The 21,646-nt window shown below is 43.2% G+C and overlaps 1 protein-coding gene across 4 annotated transcripts in view; it reads left to right on the top strand.

Moving 5' to 3' along the window:
• The first annotated feature begins 1,720 nt into the window (after positions 1-1,720).
• Positions 1,721-21,646, top strand: part of nid2a (nidogen 2a (osteonidogen)) — a 31,381-nt gene continuing 11,455 nt past the window's right edge. For 2 of the 4 annotated variants that reach the window (XM_053849550.1, XM_053849540.1), the window contains exons 1-21: positions 1,721-1,844; positions 2,478-2,640; positions 2,704-2,914; positions 3,467-3,652; positions 3,841-3,957; positions 12,417-12,518; positions 12,599-12,738; positions 12,813-12,945; positions 13,018-13,323; positions 13,688-13,796; positions 14,629-14,668; positions 14,858-14,967; positions 15,048-15,181; positions 15,255-15,366; positions 15,661-15,861; positions 15,943-16,173; positions 18,243-18,389; positions 19,399-19,527; positions 21,072-21,214; positions 21,281-21,386; positions 21,495-21,628. In XM_053849550.1, coding sequence (XP_053705525.1) covers positions 2,543-2,640; positions 2,704-2,914; positions 3,467-3,652; positions 3,841-3,957; positions 12,417-12,518; positions 12,599-12,738; positions 12,813-12,945; positions 13,018-13,323; positions 13,688-13,796; positions 14,629-14,668; positions 14,858-14,967; positions 15,048-15,181; positions 15,255-15,366; positions 15,661-15,861; positions 15,943-16,173; positions 18,243-18,389; positions 19,399-19,527; positions 21,072-21,214; positions 21,281-21,386; positions 21,495-21,628 — 2,889 coding nt within the window. In that variant the 5' untranslated portion in view covers positions 1,721-1,844; positions 2,478-2,542. Of the gene's footprint in view, positions 1,845-2,477; positions 2,641-2,703; positions 2,915-3,466; positions 3,653-3,733; positions 3,958-12,416; positions 12,519-12,598; positions 12,739-12,812; positions 12,946-13,017; positions 13,324-13,687; positions 13,797-14,628; positions 14,669-14,857; positions 14,968-15,047; positions 15,182-15,254; positions 15,367-15,660; positions 15,862-15,942; positions 16,174-18,242; positions 18,390-19,398; positions 19,528-21,071; positions 21,215-21,280; positions 21,387-21,494; positions 21,629-21,646 lie in introns of those variants that run through there. The other 2 variants (XM_053849559.1, XM_053849568.1) reach the window with 2 other exon arrangements.

Here is a 21,646-nt window from a genome sequence, read left to right as displayed (position 1 = left end):
CCAGCATCAGGATGGAGGTGAAAGTGAATCAGTCTTATCAGTTCTGGAACACTTCTCTGCATCAGAATATGGCATGACATAGTCCTGTGTTCAGGATAATCACTGCTCCTCCCTGCATGTTTTTGTCAAGCCTTATCTGTGCCTCTGTGGTGTTGGACGGTGGGCGTGGTCATTTCTGCTTCCCTGCATTTAATGTTGGATTCAAATGTTAGTCATTTGTTTTTACTGGTAGTCCTGTTCCAGCGGTTTTTTAGACTGTCTTCCACTCACCATGGTAATTTCTGTGGGTACAGAAACTGAAGACCCACACAACCTTTTCAGCCTTTGGGCAATGACATTGAAAACATGCGAGGGACTTTTTTAAATTTCTTACTGACTTTTGTTTATGCGTCAACACTTTAGTCTAATATGGCAAAACGATTTGCGCTGAATGAATGGATGTCTCTAGGTGTATTGTCCTGTGATGAACTAGGGACCTGTCCAGGGTGTCCCCCGCCTGCTGATGCTGAGCTTGGCACAGCTCCCCTTGCAGCGCTCCTCTGGAGGACAAAGCAGAATAGAAGATGTCTGTATTTCAGCTCAGAGGACACAGTCATCAGTTTTACAAGTTTTGAACTTGGTTTTTAAATTCATTCTCAACACTGTCAAACTTCTAGTGGCCTCTGAAAACTGGGGCGCTGGTTCATCAACCTTGCACTACTGTTTCATGATACCTCATCATGTATCAGTAGTGGTCACGACACATGAATCAAGCTTCGCAGTCCACCAGGTTTCTGTTTGAATTTCAAACCATGGATCTGTAAAGGTGTTCAACACAAGGCTTGGATGCCAAATGTTGGCGAGTCATGTGAAGTGGTTGGATCAAAATCCGGATCTTGAGGTCACAATATCTACGAAGATCAGTGTTTGAGCTTCACTATTCATCCAGGGCACAATCCAAAGCAGAAGGAGATGTCAGATATGACAGAGAATGAATTATAATAATGAGACTGCGTCGTCACTCTGTGTTCTTAAATCTTTGGATTTGAATAACCATTTCACTGAAATCTCACATAAATTTTAAACCAACAGCGCCACATGATGAGAGTTGAAAATGAGGTCAGTGACTCAGTGGCTGTTTTTGGGTTACACATGTTTTAATCTTCAACAATAGAAGACGAGCTCAAAAGTCACACGTTATATCCAAGACTTGGGACTAATAAATATTGAACATGAACTAGCAAAATAAACAGGCATACTCGGGTTACATACTGTAACAAAAATAGTGTGAAATCACAATTATATTCACTACCACAATTGAAGCTGTTGTAACAGTTCACAGCATAAAAGCTTTAAATCAAAGAGGAGTAGACATGGTCACTTTCAGATAATTAAATGAGCATTAATTTTGCTCTCAATAAAAATAGTTTAAAAAAAGTTTTATTTTGTTTTATCCTGACTGTGGTTTGACCCCTTGACTTGAGAGAAAGACCAGCACCTCAACAATGAAGAGTCACTGTGAGTCGAAACACATTACTATTATTATTATTAGTAATAATATATTATTATTATTATATTGTGATTTTCTCTCAACCAGTAGTTTAGCTAAACAATTATTTTATATTCATATTCATTCAGTACGTTTCACATTCAAATTTGAAATGTCATTGATAGCAATGATCTCAATGGAACAGTAGGTGGCAGTAGCGCCCTATAACTTGATGGCACCACTCATTAGCAACAAAGAAGAGGAAGGACTCAAGTAGCAATCCAGAACATCACCAAATCGTAATCATTTGAACATGTCATGTTCAAAATGTATTTGAAAACGACCATAACCGCTTAAGTGGAGGAAGGAAAACGTGGTATGTCAGTTACTTTTCACATCATTTCATGTCAGCAGTCTCTTTTCCGTTGTATAGAAACACGTCAGTGAGCGCAGTTCGGTACATCCCCCGCAGACAGATGCATGAGACAGATTCAACTGTATATTTAAACTGACTGGTGTCATGTCTGGAATACATTTTACGCTAAACATTAGCATCCCGGTCATTTACCAATCACCTAATATAGCCTAACCTTGCCTTCTTGTTTGTGTACGTGACATGCTCGCCAGTGTTACACTGCTGATAAACGAGACTAACTGAGGAAAGCAACACCGGGTTTAAGTTAGTGTACAGTGACTTAAATGTCCTGTGGGACACAGGCGGTGCGGTCGTGGATTCACAAAATGGATGCAACCACTAGGGGGCACCAGAGCGTTTCATTCCTCAGTATATTAATTTCAAGTGAGTTTAAGAGCAAATGAGGGATATTTTATTTAGGGACGTTGTAAGTTGTGATAGACTTAATCAAGCGACCCTTTCCATTTTTTCCCCCAATCCTTTTTAAGTTACTCTCTAACTCTGTGTGTTCTCTCTGCAATGAATCATCGTTGCGAAACAGCTAGAGTTACATCCGGATTATAAATTCTCTATTTATCTTTTCTTTAATTTAAGACAGATGTTACCTCCGCCACTGGCCGGCTGTCACTCAGACCTCCCTTGACCAATCCAAGGACATCATGACTCCCCCTTCTTCAAACTCCTCCCCCCCACCCTCCAGAGTATTAGCCCCACAGAGCAGAGGAGGAGTGAGTTCTCCCTCTCCTCGCTTCTATCTGTGAGTCCATCTGTGTCTCTCTCCTTCTGGTCTCTGAGTGCTGAGCTGCTCGATCTCCCCCAGCTCAACCATGGAGAGGGAGCAAATGCTGGCCTTGTTACTGCTGAGCTGCTGCAGCCTGAATGTGGTCACAGCCATCCAGAGAGCTGACCTTTTTCCATATGGGACTTTAAGCGGAGATTCAATTTTGGCAGAAGGTGACGATGAAACTTCCCAAGTTCTGTCACTACCCAGACCCTTCTACTTCTACAACTCCTTCTTCTCCAAGCTATATGTAAGTATCACTCTCCTTCCTCTGCACACTGTTTGTAATTCTCCCGGTACTAAATTGAGGGATTGTGTAAACAACTCCACTGATGATTTCACCACAAAGCTCCAGTTGATGCATTTCTTCCAAGCAAATATACACATATAACAAAAAAGGGTTTCTGATATGTATAAAGTTTTAAACATTGGTCATTGTAGAATGAATGAAATGAAGTGGGTAAAAACATAAAATAATATATTTTGTGTGTGAATGAGTACGTGATTGTAGCAGTGATGAGTAGAAATTTCATCCAGAGGTTCAATTGTCTGGCTAAGGTTTCCTCAAAGGCTTAAAATAGTGCATCAAAACGTGCAAAGAATGAAGTAACTCATGGCCTGGAAACCTGCAGTGTGTTTGTTGATGGAGAAGTTCAACACGGTTCACTGTGCCGTGGAACAAAATCCTGAAGCGCACAACAGAATACCTCGAAAGGGTTTGCCTGTTTATCCTCCCAGTGGTTCTCATTCATGACGAATTTCATGTTCAGCCTCGGTGACTTGTGAGTCTTCCTCTCTGTAGGTGGCCACCAATGGGATCATATCGGCTCAGGACTTACCCATGGAGAAGCAGTACGTGGACGACGGCTTCCCCACGGACTTTCCGGTGGTGGCGCCCTTCCTGGCCGACATAGACACCAGTAGAGGGCAAGGGCACATTTACTACAGGGTGACCGAAACCCCCAGCGTGCTCATCAGAGTCGCCCAGGTTAGCTAACGCTCAATCTCTCCTCGCTGAGTAACTCCTTTAGATGACTCCTCTTCAGATCTGGACTCTTCCTCTTTTCAGCTCTTCATCCATTAACTCACTCCCTTTTTGAAAACTCCCTATCTTTGGTTTCCCTTACTCCCCTCCTGCCATCATTCATGCATGCAATCATTCACCTGCTCACCCAGGAGGTGCACCGAGGGTTCCCAGACGCCAAATTCACCCCCACGCATGCCGTGGTGGCCACATGGGAGAACGTGGCAGCCTATGAAGAGCAAAGTCAAACCACTGGAGCCTCCAACAAGGTACCATCGCATCATCTTCTCTCTCACAGAATCCCTCGGGTGTCCCAAATTCCTAAAATGTGTGCATCACACGTAATCAGCCTTGGGTGGGGGGTCTATTTGTAATCCTTCATTCCCTCATAATCTGGCTCTTAGTGGGGTCGGAGGTCATCTTTAAGGGTCATCAAAGAGCCCCCTCTCCCGACTCGTTATCCTTTAGTTCACACACAGGTAGACACGAACAGGCTGTGACCGGTCAGGATGGCATCTCAGGCAGACTTCACTTCCTGTGTTTGTCTGTCAGCAGGGAAGTAGTTAAATAGTTGATCTAGTGGTTGAAGTGCTTGCATGCACCTTTATAGGCAGATACACGCTTCTTTACTGAAGATTAAACCATTTTTGTATTTCATTTGAACTCAGTACAATAGTAGGTGAGTCTGACCCCATTCTCCGGGACAACCCTCGGTTTTGCTGGCTACTACTTACCTCTCGCGGCGAACATTGGTCAATCCCTCACATAGTAATATAGATGAGTTAAGCCCAATTTGTCATTCAATTTTGCAATCCAGACATGAACAAGACTTCACCGTAATGACTTCAATTGACTGAGATGAACCATGCAACCTGGTTGTCCAAGAGGCGCTGTCAAGGGGCCACACAACTTAGATTTATTATGTTCTCTGCTGGGACTGGCCCAGAGATCCTGAACTGTTTTGGAATGCAGCACATTCATTCACATATGACTGTGCAAATCCGCTTTGGCCTGCGCTTATATTAAAGGTGTGGGTTTGTGCAGACAATTCTGGAACAGATGCAGAGACATTGGATAAGGTCCAGCTCCCAACTACATCTCCAAACAGTTGCGATAATCACAAGCTAAAGTGAGAAAGAGAATCTGGGGAAAAACACTGCTTTGTCAGTCCCTAAATCATTGGGGATTTTCTTCCTGTTAAATGTCAAGTATCTTTGTCAATACATCTGCTTGCAGTTTATTTAGTTCCCGCTGCCCTCAATTGTCACCTCTGTACTTTTCCGGCGTGGCCAATGGGTTAAAAGTAATCAGTGCTGCATACCTGCGTCCCCTTTGCTGTCATGTCTTAGACCAAGACTTGTGCGCTGTTCTCAGTATCATCATGTAAATCTCAGATGTCTGAAAAACATATTCAGGTCCTTAATAAAAACAAATGAAGGTGTTCATGTGACATCTCTTTCAGCATGTAGATAGTGAGTAAGGGGATAAAATGAAGCCACATAACTGATATGAGTAATATAAACCATTTTTTTGAACGACAGAAATGTAGTGGCATCAGCTACTCTTGTTTTAAATAACCTAATGATAGTTCAGAATTAAACCATTTTCAGTCGGTTTAATCAAAACAAAACGTGTTACATTTACATTGCAGCAGTCAAGTGTAGGCGCTTGTGTGTGTCCAGCGGCGACAGCATGAAAGAGAAGTTCTTAGAGCTCAAAAGTGGCACTTGTATTGTTGTTGAGGAAACTTTTTTTTTTTTACTGCTGTGTAAAGGCAGACCATGTAACTTATCACTTCAGAGCTGCTTTGTCCCTTATTTCCAGCATATGGGGCCGAGGGATGACAGCAGTGGGAGATTTAAGTGAAAACCGCAGGGGATCTCCTTTTGTCTCGTCCTTCTTCACATCTGTCTCCCCTCTTCCTTTCCTGTGCTAGTGATCTGGTTTCTCTTAAGCTTTCCGTCTGATTGATCAAAAGCTCAATGTTGAAATATTTAAGTGGGGATGTGCAGCTTTAAGCCACAACTGAGATACCCGGCTCTCATTGGGACCACACCAACACCAGTGATTGCTTCTTCTCTGAGCCCCAACTGTTGCTGAGTGTGTCCACCTTCAGCGAAATGTTGATTAGTGCCTGGAGTTGGACTCTATAAAACCATGACGGGGGGCCGGGGGTTGTCACATTGGAAGGGTCTAGACTTGGCTGGGATGGTAGCACCGTCCTTTGAAGTGATCCTGGGTGGGGTGTGTTGGGGGTCGACTGGTATGTGTGTGTGAACCGATTAACCTGAGGTGTGTGTTTGCCAGGATGTATATTAGAGCTGGTGGGGGGAGTTGGGTAAACAGTGTTGTGTTGGGGAGGTGTGAAGATGTGTCACGCTGCGACGGCAAAGCAAAGAGACGCTTCACAAGCCAAATAAATAACCAAAGGTTTCCGAAAAGACTCTGTTAATGTGGCTTTTATCCTAATTGGATTGTAATTGCTCCACTTTAGACACGTAACACACATGCTGTTGTCTTGAACTACATGTCGCCCAACCAGCTAATGACGGGAGCCATTTGCAGTCCGAGCCTCGGCATGTTGATGTTTTAAGAAGTCGTAGCTATTTCAACCGTTTCCTCGATAGTGGCTTGCCGGTCATTAGTTAAAGCAGCGACATCCTAAATGCATTAATCACAATGTGAGAAGCGACTGGATTTGACAAGTTGGTACTGCAGTTTTTATCAAAGCTTGAACGGCAGTAACTGCTGTAGTACACAAGCCATTGGCGTTTCATGACAGTGTCCTACGGTCCGTCACGAGCCACGTGTATCCATTACACAAGCTTTTAAAGCTGTGGAATACTGCTGTGAAAGTGTCAGCACCCACAATACGCAATGAAAGTTTAATACATTTTGGCTTGTTCATCTCCTGATGATTAATCTCAACACAGAAAGTGAATATTGGCTAGTTTATCCACGTGTTTCAGTGTCCACACAGGTAGAAGTCATTTTTAGATTTTTAGATCATTTAGATTTTATGTTTTATACTGTGATTCCTTAATGTAGCTTTCGACAGCATCAATTGAGGAAGTTTTGTAATACTAAAAAAGTATTAGTTATAAAAGTTATGAAAAGAAAATCCCTAAGTAAGCTGTAACACAAAGTACCATACTCAAGACATAAACAAAATTTAATCTGCATAGAGCAATTGCTCTGCATCTTAAAATCCCAAACTGCTCTGCAACAGTTCAGGGTCTGTTAAGCAAACAGAGCATGACCCTCACAGTGGCTTGGTACAGACACTGTCACAATGTTGAAGACAAGTTGATCCAAAACTTTTTTTGTCTTTCTGTTATTTGTGTGTTTGATGGAATTTCATGTCATCTTGCGGCCTCATGACAATAGGGAGCCTAAATCTCCGCACCCTCCGGTGACCCTGTAGAGCTTGTCCCACCTGCTGGCTGGTTGATGCTACTGGAAAATCAAAAATCTATGAGATATATGGCGTATTTCAAGCTGGATCAAAAAATAACTTTTGTCTCTCCATTGACTCCCGTTCATAGTTTTTGTTAAGTTGGCCTGAAGTAGACGGCCCTGGCTCAGGCTCCCAATATGGCAAACAATTCAAAATTAAACTGAAGAAATCATCGTCTTATCGGTCACCATGCGCCTCTAACTTGGAACTCTGACTTCTATTCCCACCCTAACCGCTTTATAAAACTCACATTTGTGGAACTCACTTGTTCATTAAGTTGTTTGGATCTAAGAAAAAAGGCTATATTTCTGCTACCACATGCTGTCTATATGATCAAAAGGGTTTTTGAAATCTCTCATAAGCCTGAAAGTCCAACAATTTCCTCCGACACTAAGGGTTAGCTTTTAAATTTTGCTTGACAGGAAAGTAACCCCCCCTCCAAAATGCACCTTCATTTGTAAGACAACTGCTAGATACATGCGTGTGTATGTGTGCATGTGTGTGCGCGCACTGTGCCAGTTCCCACGCTGCAGGCAGTTCCGTTCGTAGCACTGCGGTGAGGATGGCAACTGGCCTACAGCTGCTCCCCGTCTCCTCCGCCTGCATGTGTCCCAGGGATGTCTTAGCTTGGCTGCCCACGCCGGGACCTCCAGTTTAATGCAAACACGATCCAGATCGTTTTGCAACAGCGTATTGGGGGATTCATGTAGACAAGATGAGACGTCCATGAGTGTTTCAGCCAAAGTCACGTTAGTCAGTAGACTAAACTTGATTATGAGCAAGGCAGGAAGATTGAATGGCTCATCTGGGAATGGTAAGGTGCTTTAAAAGACTCTAGCTGGTGCGTGATACATGACGGTGAAGTCAGAGAACCAGGACAATAATGCTGCTGAACGTGTTTCATATTTTCAAGCAATGATTGTAAATTCGAGTCGTTACGATTGACAAAGAAGCTTCTTGTGGTCTTTCACAAATAAAAATGTCTGTAGGTTGTCTGTATTTTATAAGCTGATCAGCACATGTTGAGCAGATGCTCTGTTTTGTTTTTTTTTGGAGGGGTAATCACGACAAGTATTCCGAGTCTGGCTCAGATCTGAGTGTAGAATATGGTTTGTTGCAGGAAAAAAAAAAGTACACGCAAGCAGTTACATCAGGTCTGAGCTTGGCTCCACCACAGCACTGGGAGGAACTAACAGATTTCATCAGAAGAGAGCGATACGGAGAATGCTTAATCTTTAATTCCATGTTAAGATAAGAGCAGCTGAGACTCAAACCAACTTTGAACAATGATCTAGTCAAACGGAACAAACAGAAAGCTGGAGCCATAGAACTGTATTGCATTAATGGCAACCAGTTGATGAAGCTGGACTTCAGTTGAAAAGCACTGAAGTTCATGCCAAAAAAATTTAAATTATTTGTAATCTTTGGGTCCTTGTTTAAGGTTTCACTTTTTAAATGTCTAGACATTATCTTCTGGTTAGCCACATCTCTGCATCTCAGATATATCGATATGTGGTTTGTGATGATGGACAGGGAGTCGATCCGTGACGTCCCTGCCACTCATACACAGCTGTGAGGGCTTCAGTGACCCTAGCCTGGGCAGATTAACCTCACAATGGTCCCATGTTTGTCACATCATTGTCTGATACCTTTGAATTAGGTTTGTCCACATTGTTGTTTTTTCTTTTTTTTACAAGAGAAAGGCTATCAAACAAGATACGCTGTGATAGTTTGTCAAGTTGAGAATGTGTTTAAGGCCACAAAGGTTCACCTAGAACTGTGGAATGTTTTTCCTTGTGCTGTTCCTCCTTTAATGACAAACAACTGTCGAGGTGAATAATTGGCTTTCGAGACGTCACACCACAACCCTAATTATTTTGAAGCCAAACAACAGTTGTCTTGATAATTACATTACTGCTGGTGTCTGAACTCGTTTGGGAACAATGCTGACTTGACACCTCATGTCCCCAAAAGTTCACACTGACTTGGAAATGATTCTTAGTTGTCTCTTCCATTTACTATGTATTCAATTCTACAACATACAAGCAACATATGTAGCTTGCTGTGGGGTGTCCCCGCCCCCCCGCCGTGCTAGACACAAACCTACCAGACGACTGATGTAACCACGTAAACCTTTTAGTGATGCGCCCGACAACAAGCATTTGTTGGACCTGGAGACGATTAATGTGTGTGTCTGCTTGCTATGTGTGAGGCTACTCTTTTAAAATGAAGGTGTGACAAAGGGCCTGTAGGGAGGCCTGTGTGGTCGGGGTCCCACCGCCCCATCTTTGATGTGTGTTTGCTGCAATTACGTGTCCGCCAGCTGTTTGTTGAAGCACAACATAACTTTGTTAACACATACATGACAAGACAAATGTTCTAGGCTGTATCTCGTCTGAAAGGCTGAACCATGAATGTGATGACATGTTGGCTGTAAGCTGCTCACCAAATGTCCAAGCTAGTTACATCCAGGAAAAAGAAAGTTGTAGTATAAGTCATTATCGTGAGACTCGCCAACGAATGACTGATAACATTTACATTACCTCCCAGCCTTCCCTCCTTATCCTGGTTTGTCTTATCTGCACTTTAGGAATGCCAGAAAATCAGCCACAAATATTTAAATTGCTTAAAGATACAATGCAGAAACGCCTTCCCTCCTCCATAAAGACAAAAGACACAAAAAGGACCCCTCCTCACTCGTTACAGAGTACCCAGAGGCTACGTGGGCCTCCACGCCCACAAACAAGAAGATAGTTTAAAGATGTTGATGTAAACAATTAGGAGCAGACACACACACATGCACATACATTCAGGGGAGATGATTAGACGTGGAGGGAATCTGTGCTGGCTTGTGTGTGATCCATGTGTCACACTGTAACCACGTCTGGAGTGCATGCTGTAACATCATCGTGAAAGATGTCCAGACGCACAGGAAGACAGCTGTGCCGATCAACATCTGGGCTGGGGGTTGAGAGACCAAGGTGTGTGTGTGTGTCGGTGTGTGTGTGTGTGTGTACACATCCCTGTCTGTGTGTGTGTGATGATTATGTCCCAAAGGAAAACATGGGCTCACAGAGTCATTCACTAAATCTGTGTTTTTTCAACTGCGGTTTGGGAGGCAGAGTGGGCCAGGCTGCACACACACTTGACGCCTTTAAGAGGAACAGGAGAGTAAAAACTTATATAAGATTCATCATATTTAAATGTTGCTTAACAGGCTGTATTCTTAAGTGCGATTTAAGAAGTGCAAGGGGTCAAACGTGACTCCTGTAAAAGACAGAGATGAGTGACGGCAAGGTCAAAGAGAAATAGGGCAGGAGAAGGTCAAACATGAGAGAAGCTCAAAGGTGGTCGAAGTGAGCTGAGAAGAGCCAAGTGTTAGTGATGAGTGCATCAGTGCGCAGCTGACTGCAGTTATTTACCGACAGTGATGCTTTTACTATATCGACTGCATATCTCATCAAGTTGTTGCAAGCTGTGGGTTTTCCACCTGGTTGCACTGAAACAGGTTTTACTTTTATGTTATGTTATGGGAAATGGTAAACGCTATTGCTATACCAAAAGCAAGGTGAGGGTTAAAAAACCCTTGGTTGGGTGCTGGGTATTCTTGTGCTTACAAAATGTATGACCTTGGTTATTAAACAACTGCAATACTTTGTGCTCTTTAATAACATGAATAATAAAGGTAGTCAAGAGAGATGTTGCACATGCTACGTGACACTGAATATGGTAACAGTATGCGTGAAGTTGCTGCCACCTGTGTATAGTTCATTAATTTAGAGTACAGTAGACTACAGAAGCACAAGTACTTTTGCCAATGACATTGTCTTTTCAAGTCTTAATCCAACTGATTTGTTTTTAAGGGAAGAACACTGGTTGATGTTGCTTAACAGAGATCATTGAAGGCAGTATTAACTGTATAGTAGTGATGGGTAGATGAAGTATCATGAAACAGTATTGCTGGGTGGATGAAACAGTAACCTAAGTTTCAGAGGCCACTGGATGGCGCTCTTGGTTTAGAAATGATGTGAGGTTTCATTGAATTAGTTGTTGTCCAAACATTTTACAGCTACTAGTGGGCTCTGAAAATCAGGACACTGTTTCATGAAACTTCATCTACCCTTCAATACTATGTCATGAAACAACGTCTACCTTTCATTACTATGTCATGAAACAACATCTACCCTCCATTACTATGTCATGAAACAACATCTACCCTTCAATACTATGTCATGAAACAACATCTACCCTTCAATACTATGTCATGAAACAACATCTACCCTTCAATACTATGTCATGAAACAACATCTACCCTTCAATACTATGTCATGAAACATCATCTACCCTTCAATACTATGTCATGAAACATCATCTACCCTTCAATACTATGTCATGAAACAACATCTACCCTCCATTACTATGTCATGAAACAACATCTACCCTTCAATACTATGTCATGAAACATCATCTACCCTTCAATACTGTCATGAAACAACATCTACCCTCCATTACTATGTCATGAAACATCATCTACCCTTCAATACTATGTCATGAAACAACATCTACCCTTCAATACTATGTCATGACACATCATCTACCCTTCAATACTATGTCATGAAACAACATCTACCCTTCAATACTATGTCATGATACAACATCTACCCTTCAATACTATGTCATGAAACATCATCTACCCTTCAATACTGTCATGAAACAACATCTACCCTCCATTACTATGTCATGAAACATCATCTACCCTTCAATACTATGTCATGAAACAACATCTACCCTTCAATACTATGTCATGACACATCATCTACCCTTCAATACTATGTCATGAAACAACATCTACCCTTCAATACTATGTCATGATACAACATCTACCCTTCAATACTATGTCATGAAACAACATCTACCCTTCAATACTATGTCATGACACATCATCTACCCTTCAATACTATGTCATGACACATCATCTACTCTTCAATACTGTCATGAAACAACATCTACCCTTCAATACTATGTCATGAAACAACATCTACCCTCCATTACTATGGTTTAACATTCACAGCAGCGTCAGAGAAAGAACTGCCTGTGAGTATACCAAATACACAGGCACTGATTATGTCCAAGTCGTAGGAGTGTCTGGAGGACGTTTGGTGAAAATGATTTATGATTTGTGTGATTAATTGCAGTGGTTTATGGAAAGTCAGGGTTGTGTTATGTGCTACACTGGTTCTGGTTAACAGTCTCATTATCTGTTTTCTCCAGCTCAATACATTCCAGGCCGTCATTGGATATGATGAGGCCGACTCGTACGTTCTCTTCCTCTACCCTGAAGGAGGCTTGAACTTTTTCGGCACAAGACCAAAGGTAGACTCCGCTCTATGCTACATACTGAATTAAACATGGATGGATATTGTTCTCATCATGCCTGTCTTCTCTTCATCTAGGAGTCATACAATGTTGACATTGAGCTTCCAGCACGAGTTGGTTTCAGCAGAGGAGAAATTTCGTATCTTATTTTTTCCCGAACTGAGGGACCACACCACAGCGTCACCAGTGATGTCACTAGTGTCCAAAACCTTTACAAGTAAGTAGAGGGAATCGAGTGTAAAAAACATGGGTTTATATCAGAGGAAAAAAACATTGTTGTTTCCTCTCCAGAGTCGGTAATACTGGAATACCAGGCGTGTGGCTCTTCCACACGGGGAATCGTTACTCTTTTGACAACGTAGTTCCTGCCTCCATCGGTGGATTTCTTGTTACTACACCACCCCTAAAACCTGGAACCTCACTGGTAAAATGCATTCGTATAAAATTAAATGTCCTAAATATTACATCCTAACCTCCGTGTCAATTGCTTGTGTAGGAAACCACCACTCCAGAGTATGCCGAGTTTGAAGAGTATTCAAACAACAACTTTGAAGCTGACCATCAAGAAGAAGAAGATGATGACTACCCTTTAACAGGCGGTGATCCAGAATTCCACCCGGCTCCTGAAGTAGAAACCCTCCAGCCGCAAGCCCCTCAATCACCCGCGTCCCCATCAGAGCAGCCAGATGACAGGGGTCTGCATGGTAGCCAAGATGCGGCACTCCCACCTGAGCCCCGCTACAGTTTTGAGCCAGCAGTCAGGAGCAACGCTCCCCCAAATCCAGAGGAACAGCAGCCCAAGGTATCCAGGAAACTATGAAAGTGTTATCCACCATACTAGCTGTTTAATACTCAAGTACGCAATATTGTATTCAGACTCTGTGGCTAATGCTGAATAATACTGCTGTCAGATCACAGTGGGTGATTTGAAATGGTAATATTAAACTAAATACTGCGGTTGTGGTGCAGATTATGCGGATTCATATTTGTGCTCTCGACAAATTGGTTGCCAAAATGCAAGTCATGATTCCCCACACAACGCTGCATACAAAAGCTAGACGAGTTGCAGCATCTGGAGAAAGTTTCAATTTCTTGGCTGGTGCCGACAGCAGAAATACCATATTGGATGTGAATACAGTGGTCACCCGTCATCTGTCCCTTGTTAGGTTCCTCTGGAGGCGGCAGCTGTTTACCCTCCTCATGGAAATGAGTCCCCGCTCACGCCAGGAGGTCACGTGGTCACTGTGGAAGATGATGTTGATTTTGACACTGGAGGTAAGACATAATAGAATTAGCTCTGAAACACTTTATCTAGCCACTCATTTGAATCTTAACTAAGTGTGAATCCATGGATAAGAGGAAGCCGTCCTCCTCATTTCTGTTCTTGGGAGCGTTCCATCATGAATTGGTAGGATACTGTGAGAAACAGCAGGGTAACAGTACCTCGCCATCCACCAGTGAGCAGCTCAGCAGCTGCCAGTACAATACTGCTGTTGTGCTCTTGAGCTCCCAGGTGTGGGAGAGTGACTCCCTCCTCTGCCACCCGTCTTTTACTCTAAATAAGTGTTCTGTCAGGCCAAAAACTGGATCCGAAGCCAGTTCTCAGAGTTACATCTATTAAAAATGTTTATCTCAGGAAAAATGAGGATCCATTGAAATAAATATTTTGGTGTTAAGTGAATCCTTTGCAGCTGTCACAGAGCCAAAACAGAACAGAACATCTGGCCCATAGTTGAGTACAGTCTTGACCTGTGCCTGAAAGAGGTGCTGTGTGTGTGTTTGTGTGTGTGTGTTTGTGTGTGTGTGTGTGTGTGTGTGTGTGTGTGTGTGTGTGTGTGTGTGTGTGTGTGTGTGTGTGTGTGTGTGTGTGTGCGCTCTGTGTAGCTCTCTCTTTGTCTGTGTAAAGGTAAAAACAGTCTAGTCATCTATAACATTTGGAATTTGAAGACCCCAAAACTCTTGCAGAATAAGAACAAGGTTATTAATTAATATGCGAATATTAAACTTGAGGATGTGCTTCTTTTTTTGGATATGATTATTCATTATGAGCTAAGAAAAGACAGCACTCATGTTTGTTCTAACCATGTGTGCTCTTCTCTGTCCTCAGTGATCCAATACACTACAGAGAACAAAGAAACGTGTGCCAGGTATGTATCAACAAGGGGGTGGTAACGAATATGAACCTCATATTTTTGGCAAAACAAATACATTTAAGGATGAATAACATGAATGTATTTGCCAATATGAAAATGGTGATTCCCTTTTCAAAGTGATTTTGCTCCTCAATGTACCTTTAGAAATATAATTCTTTCTAACTTTCTCCTTCTGTCTTTTAGATTCCAGCAGCAGTGTTCCCAGAATGCATTTTGCTCGGACTATGCAACAGGTTTCTGTTGCCACTGTAGTCCCGGATTCTATGGGAATGGACGCCACTGTCTGCCTGATGGTCAGAGATGTCCCTTTTTTTCTTAAACCTGGCAGCGTGTGTGGTCAGTTTCATTGAACAGCTCCACTACCTCTCTTCAGGTGCTCCTCAGCGTGTCAGTGGTAAGCTCAGCGGCACTGTGACTGTGGGCTCTACTCCTGTTGAACTGAGCAACATTGATCTCCATGCGTATATTGTGGTGGGAGATGGGAGGGCGTATACAGCCATCAGCGAGGTCAGACAATTGCTCTTTTTGAATCATTGTTTCTCCATTTTTCTTTCTAATTTTTTCCTTGTGATTGGGCCAGGTTCCTGAGTTGGTGGGTTGGGCTTTGATGTCTGTGGCACCTATAGGAGAGTTGTTTGGGTGGCTGTTTGCTCTGGAGCTCCCCAACAGCCAGGCAGGATTCAAAATCACAGGTAAACAGATCCAAATCAGCTTCAACATTCCAAATTGAGTGTGTTTGTTTGTATGTTTTCTCCAAGCCAAAAGAGTCTCCAGAGATGTGAGGGGATATCAAGCTCCCTCAATTGGAAACATCTGTGCGTGTTCTGTAACAATGCGTTTTAATGATAAACAACTTCAGCACCAATGTCAAGCCGTAATGCAATAATGCGAACGAAACATTTTGGTCCAATTAAACGGCTGTGGTCGGTGCAAGTATGCATACATCCGTAAGTTGTTTCTGATTTGTGGGCTTGTTTTGTTTCCAGGCGCAGAGTTCACCCGTCACGCTGAGATGGTCTTCTACCCTGGCAATCAGCGGGTGACGATCGTCCAGACGGGTCGCGGCCTGGACGACCACAACCACCTCACCGTCGACACAGTCGTGAACGGGAACGTGCCTTTCTTGCCGCCTGGTGCTGAGATAACCATGGAGCCTTTCAAGGAGACCTACCAGTATTATCCATCCGGTAACATCATCAACCACATGTATCCTGTGATCTTTCATAAGCCTCTTTGTTGAAAGGCGTCGTCGCCATGTTTGTCTCCAGTTGCGACCTCCACTTCCGTCAGGGAGTACTCGGTGGTCTCAGCGGACCGAGGATCTGAGTCGTTCTCGTTCCAGCTGAAGCAGAATATCACGTACCGTGACTGTCGCCATGACAACCACGCCGCCCCGGTAGAAACGCTGCAGATCACTATGGAAAGAGTGTTTGTCATGTACGTTAAGGATGAACGGATCCTGCGATACGCCATCACCAACAAGATCAGCCAAGTGGGAGGTGAGATGCTTTCCTGACATGAGTTACAGCCTGGAGACTTAACTTTTCAATTCAGAGCAGATGTTTGCGCCTGATCATTTAGGTATCAATCATTAAATGCACTTTAGCGATTAAAAAAAATCAGGATTGAATAAATAAAAGGGGCCAGATTCACTTATTCTAAGTGAAAGAATAATTCTTTACGCACCAGTCGTTTCTACCATGCTGGAACACAAGTCTTGTTCTGTTTCCGTCAACACAAAGTGGTCATGCTCCTTTAAACCAGTCCTGCTGAGACAATCCAGAAAGAGTTCCTGGGACCTTAGCTGATGGAGAGCAAGTGAAATTAGGGTGTTTTTTCCTCGAAATTTCTGGAATCCAGACCAAATTTCTGTCATTCACATGTCAACGCGTTGATTTCAAAGGTTATGATCATGCACTTCACACGCACACACTCACGTGCGCAGACACACAGCTGGAAGAGCTTTAAGGGATCAGGGGTTTTGTAAACATAATTTAATTGGTGTGTGTGTGTGTGTGTGTGCATGTGCATGGGTTCTCAGGTCATACACTCTGGGAAATAATATCCAAGCCAATGACAGATACTCTGGCGGGGGGGATGGGGTTGCTGTGAAAATTGCAACACTGTGATGTAATGAGAATCACTGAAGGGCTGGTAAGCATGAGGTTAAAACACACTCGTACTCTTTGCCCTATTTCCAAGATACAGACAAAGTCATGTAAAACGTGCAATACATTTTTTTTCCATATTTATGTGTTCTACTTATTTCACTTTGTCTTTATTTGGATGGTTAAAGATAATTTCTTCCTGCAGAAAGTGTGTGGAGACATTACCTTCTGCTCAAAGACACAGAGAGATAACAATGTTTCTTTCTTGACTGGGTTTTTTCTTTCCCCTGACATTGCGAACTTTCGTCCACGCAGCTGCAGAAGGGAGTTTTAAGAGGGCTAGAGTTAACCTTACCACGTGAAAATTGCCCAGTGGAATGGACTAAAATACAGTGTAATTTATGAAGTTTTACCGCATTGGGATTGTTATTTGTTTATTTATTTTGCCAAAAAGCTGATGAGGCTTTCGGTGCTTTTGCTCTGGGTTGGATTCCTCAGTCAAAATGGAAGTTTACATGTTGCCATACCGTCATCAAAGACCCTTCAAGCACCGTTTTAAGAACATGCTCCCTTCAACATGCCAGCAGAAGTTTGTAATGATAGACAGCGTAATAATTGTGGTACTTCGTGGCCATTTCGTTGCGACTAATGCAGAATGGCTTGTTGTTTGTTAGGGGTCCTGTTTAAAGCAGGTGGATAACTGTGTTCCTGACTTTGATGGTCTGTCGTTTAAAGTGCATGTGTTTTCTTTCCAGTTTGCCCTCCCTCTCACTTTGTCTCTTTAATTATCCCTCCATCGTTTCACCAGTCCACGTGTATCTCCCCCTCTCATCTTCCAGTCTTCCCAGACACACTCGCAACTTAAAAGCGTCTCTCTCTCCCTCTCCCTCTCTCTGTCACCCTATCTCTCGCCCTGATAATGAGCCAGAATTGCTTCTTGGCCTCGGGAGATGAATTCAAGCTGCTGCTAATGTCTGTGTCTGTATATTTGGTGAAGTAGATAATAGGGCTGTTGCTGGTTAATGTTAGAGTTTAAGACATATATCAGTAGCAGATATTTGACTTAAAAGATGTGAAGGTTCCCTGTAACGTCTACATTGCCGTGATCCTGTAATATTAACGTTGCATAGTAAAATGGTATTTGCAAAAAAAGGGTTAGGATGAGCTAACTGGTATTTTTGCTGATTTGTGATATTTCATGCAACAGCTGTGTGCTGATTTTTGAACACCGCTTCAGTGCGACTCCTACTTTCTCCCTGTCTGTGTCTAAACTTGTCCATATGTTGGATCTTGGGAACGTGAACAGAGTCACTTCCTTTTAGGAAACCGGCTTGTGGGAATTTGTCTGCAGCTCTGTTACATGTGTGTCTGGTTAGGTTGACTTGTAATCATCGTGCTTTTAACGTTCAATAATCCAGAGCTCCAATAATCTGATTCCTGGAAATGTGCTTCTCTTTCAGCTGAATCCACCGGGCCTGAGTTAGTGAACCCTTGCTACGCTGGCAATCACGACTGTGACACCACCGCCCAGTGCGTCCCACTGGAGGGACAGGCCTTCCAATGCCTGTGTGCCACAGGTTACACAGGAGATGGGCGCAACTGTTATGGTGCGTGCTTTCACCCTATGTATATATATGTTAATGTGTTTGGAAGTTGGTGACCCCTAGTGATGGGTAGATGAGGTAAGATGAAACAGTGTTGCAGGGTTGATGAAACAGTGTCCGAATTTTCAGAGGCCACAAGATGTCGCTCTTGGTTTAAAAATGATGTGTGGTGTCATTGAATTTGTTGTCCAAACATTTGACAGCAGACAGCGCCACCTGGTGGCCTCTGAATATCAGGACACTGTGTCATGAAACCTCAGCTGCCCGTCACTAGTGTTCCCATTAAAGAACATGGATGGCAGATGTCCAAGATTAATTTATTTGATGTGCACACATCAACAAGCCAACAACTGACAGGTGAACGAGCGAAACTCAAGGTCGAAATCTCCCTCTTCAGCCGAAAGACTTTAGTCTCCAAGGTGGAAGCAATGTACATCTGATGGGATAGTACTTCAAAGCACACGTGTAAGGAGAGGTTTGTTCATGTGAACCCTTTTTAACATGTTAGATAACATGGGGACAGACATGCAGAATATTCAAGCCTCCATTTTCAATGTTTATTTACGTCTGGATCATCATTTCAGTCCCGAAACGTTGCAAGGAGGAATCACCTTTTTAACCTCATCCACACTAGAAGCTCTGATTGCCTAGACTTCTTCAATGATCCCATCATTAACCGGGACTTCCACTGCTCTGAGCTGGCCTCGTATTAGTCCAGCATCATGCCTGTGTCTCCTGCTGACAGCACCAGCCGTCCTGAAGGCTCTGCCTCAGTTCCCATGAGCCAAAGTGCTTGTTTCTCATCACGTAATCAGAGCGGAGACCTGCCAGAGTTACTGTGCAATGTTTTTAAGAACGTCCGGGTGTGTAGGAACCTCACAAAGCTTGTATAGGTCCTGAAAGTGCCAGTAATTACCCCTAATAATAGCTTTTGGACTTACATGTGCATTAGGTTATATGTGGTTTATAGCTCTACTTCTTATAGAAATACTTCTTTTTTCCCCTCCTGCAGACGTGGATGAGTGTGCTGAGGGTTTGGCTTCATGTGGGGCTCATGCTCAGTGTGTAAACTTGCCTGGAAGCCATCGCTGTCAGTGCCAGAGCGGCTTTGAGTTTGGCACCGATGGACGCACCTGTGTTGGTGAGTGTTTGTGTCATGAAAAAACTTAGACCCCCATAGATTTAAAATGTAAGATGCATTTATGGTTTATTAGTCCTTCTTGGTCAGTTCATTGGCTAAATATCGCAACGGTCAGTCCCAGACCACAAAATGGTTTGAGACAAACCCAGTGTTGCAGTGTTTCATCATAAAATATCCAAGCAACACTGTCTTGGACGTGTGTGAGCCTCGACTTCATTATCAACTATCTGATGCCAGGTTTGTTTATTCACCGTAGACAAAGATCAGAGGACCAACGCAACGTCTATTTGCTAATCACGTGCCATTGAATTCTTCTCTTCTTGTTCTTTTTAACCTCCTTTCGAAAGAGTACGCTGCTGCCGGATTAACTTTTTTTCAGGCGAAGTGCCAGCGACGTGGCATTTTTAAGAGTTGCGGCAGCCCTTTGTGAGAGAATGCTTTTAGGACGGCGAAATGTTTATTGTTTCAGTGTCGATTCTTGGTGCCTGTGAACCGATATCTTATGGCCGGAGGAATATTGCAACATATCGTGGTATCGATATTTTGGCAAACTCTAGCTGTTCTAAAAGAATGCTGAGACGAGTTCCAGCAAAACAGTCTGTGGTGCGCAAGTTTTTGCCTATATATGCATTCATGATCTTCTCATGATGTCATCTTCTCCCGCAGTTAAATGTGCGTCAGGTGCAGTTTGCTGCACAGAATGTTCCAAAACCATCTGAATATTTGGCGGGAACCCATGTATTTGTTAAACCAAAAGCAAAACAACTTCCCCAGCAGTAACTCACAGCTGCGAGAACAAGGAAGCGCAGTGAAAGGGGGAGGTCGGGTGACAAATGTGAAAATAAGAGTTGGAGAGTGGGACCACTAATGTGAGAGATAAGCCTGAGAGGAGGGAGTAGAAGTGAAAGACAAACGGAGTACTGCCACATGTGCTCTGTGAAAAATGTGTAGGAGGGTTTGGTTTGTGCACTTTTCACATCAGGATGGTCGGTTGCAACATTAGAACAATTCAAGCTTAGTGTTGAATTTTGTCCTGTGAAGCTTTCCCTGTTCAACTGTAGTATACTGTGTATGTATAGATCTACATGGATGAATGCGTTTGTGTTTCAATGAGTTTTGATGTTGACTGTTTCTACAGTTCTTTAATAACAATTGATTCTTATAAGACAGTTGGAACACAGCTATACTTACTGTAGATTATATTTTCCCAGAGATGATGCCTGGGCAACGCACTTTCTCAACAATACATTTTTCAACAGAATATTATTGTAGTCAGAAACCCAAACTGACTACGCACGACTTCTAAAACAATTCTTTTCTCTGAAACCATCTGTTGGTTTAGAAATGACGTGAGGTTTCATTTACTTCGTTGTTCAAGTCATTTTACAGCAGACAGTGCCATCTGGTGGCCTCTGAAAATCAGGACACTGTTTCATTAAACCTCATTGACCGTTCAATACTGTGCCATGAAACCTCATGAAACATCATCTACCCTGGAGGGCCTGTTCATTGATCACATATTTAAAATCTCCTTCCTTCTGTAGCTACAGAGCAGACGGAGCGTCCAAAGAGCCAGTGTGAAATGCACAGAGACAGCTTGCAGAGCAGCTCTGAACAAGGCGGGGAGCCGAGTGTCGGGGCTTTCATTCCACAGTGTGACTCTGATGGACGATACAGAACGTTGCAGGTAAGAGCAATGCTGAGGCAGCAAGTGGGAGGTTCCGAGTTCTGAGACGTCATTTTTTCGCTGCAGTGTCACGGCTCCACTGGACATTGCTGGTGTGTGGACAGTAGGGGACAGGAAAGACCTGGAACCAGGACTCCACCTGGTACAGCACCGAAAGACTGTGACCGACCTGGTGGGACATTCCCCTGGTTTTCCTGGCATGACTCCAGCATGATGCCGCGTGGTTAATACTAAATTAAAGAATCATTTTAATGAATTAAAAATGCTTTGTTCACTTCAGATGAGCCCGAGCGTCCGAAAACACACTGTGAGCACTACAGGGACAGTGTTCAAACAAGCGGCCCAGACGGCTACCCAGTCATTGGACTCTATGTTCCCCAGTGTGATGATGATGGACAATACCGTCCATTACAGGTATGCAGTACTATAGTT

Source organism: Synchiropus splendidus, chromosome 1 (genome assembly GCF_027744825.2).
Source record: "Synchiropus splendidus isolate RoL2022-P1 chromosome 1, RoL_Sspl_1.0, whole genome shotgun sequence".
NCBI classification, from domain to species: domain Eukaryota; kingdom Metazoa; phylum Chordata; class Actinopteri; order Syngnathiformes; family Callionymidae; genus Synchiropus; species Synchiropus splendidus.
The sequence above is the reverse complement of the archived record's forward strand: the minus strand, read 5'-3'. Positions and strand labels throughout refer to the sequence as shown.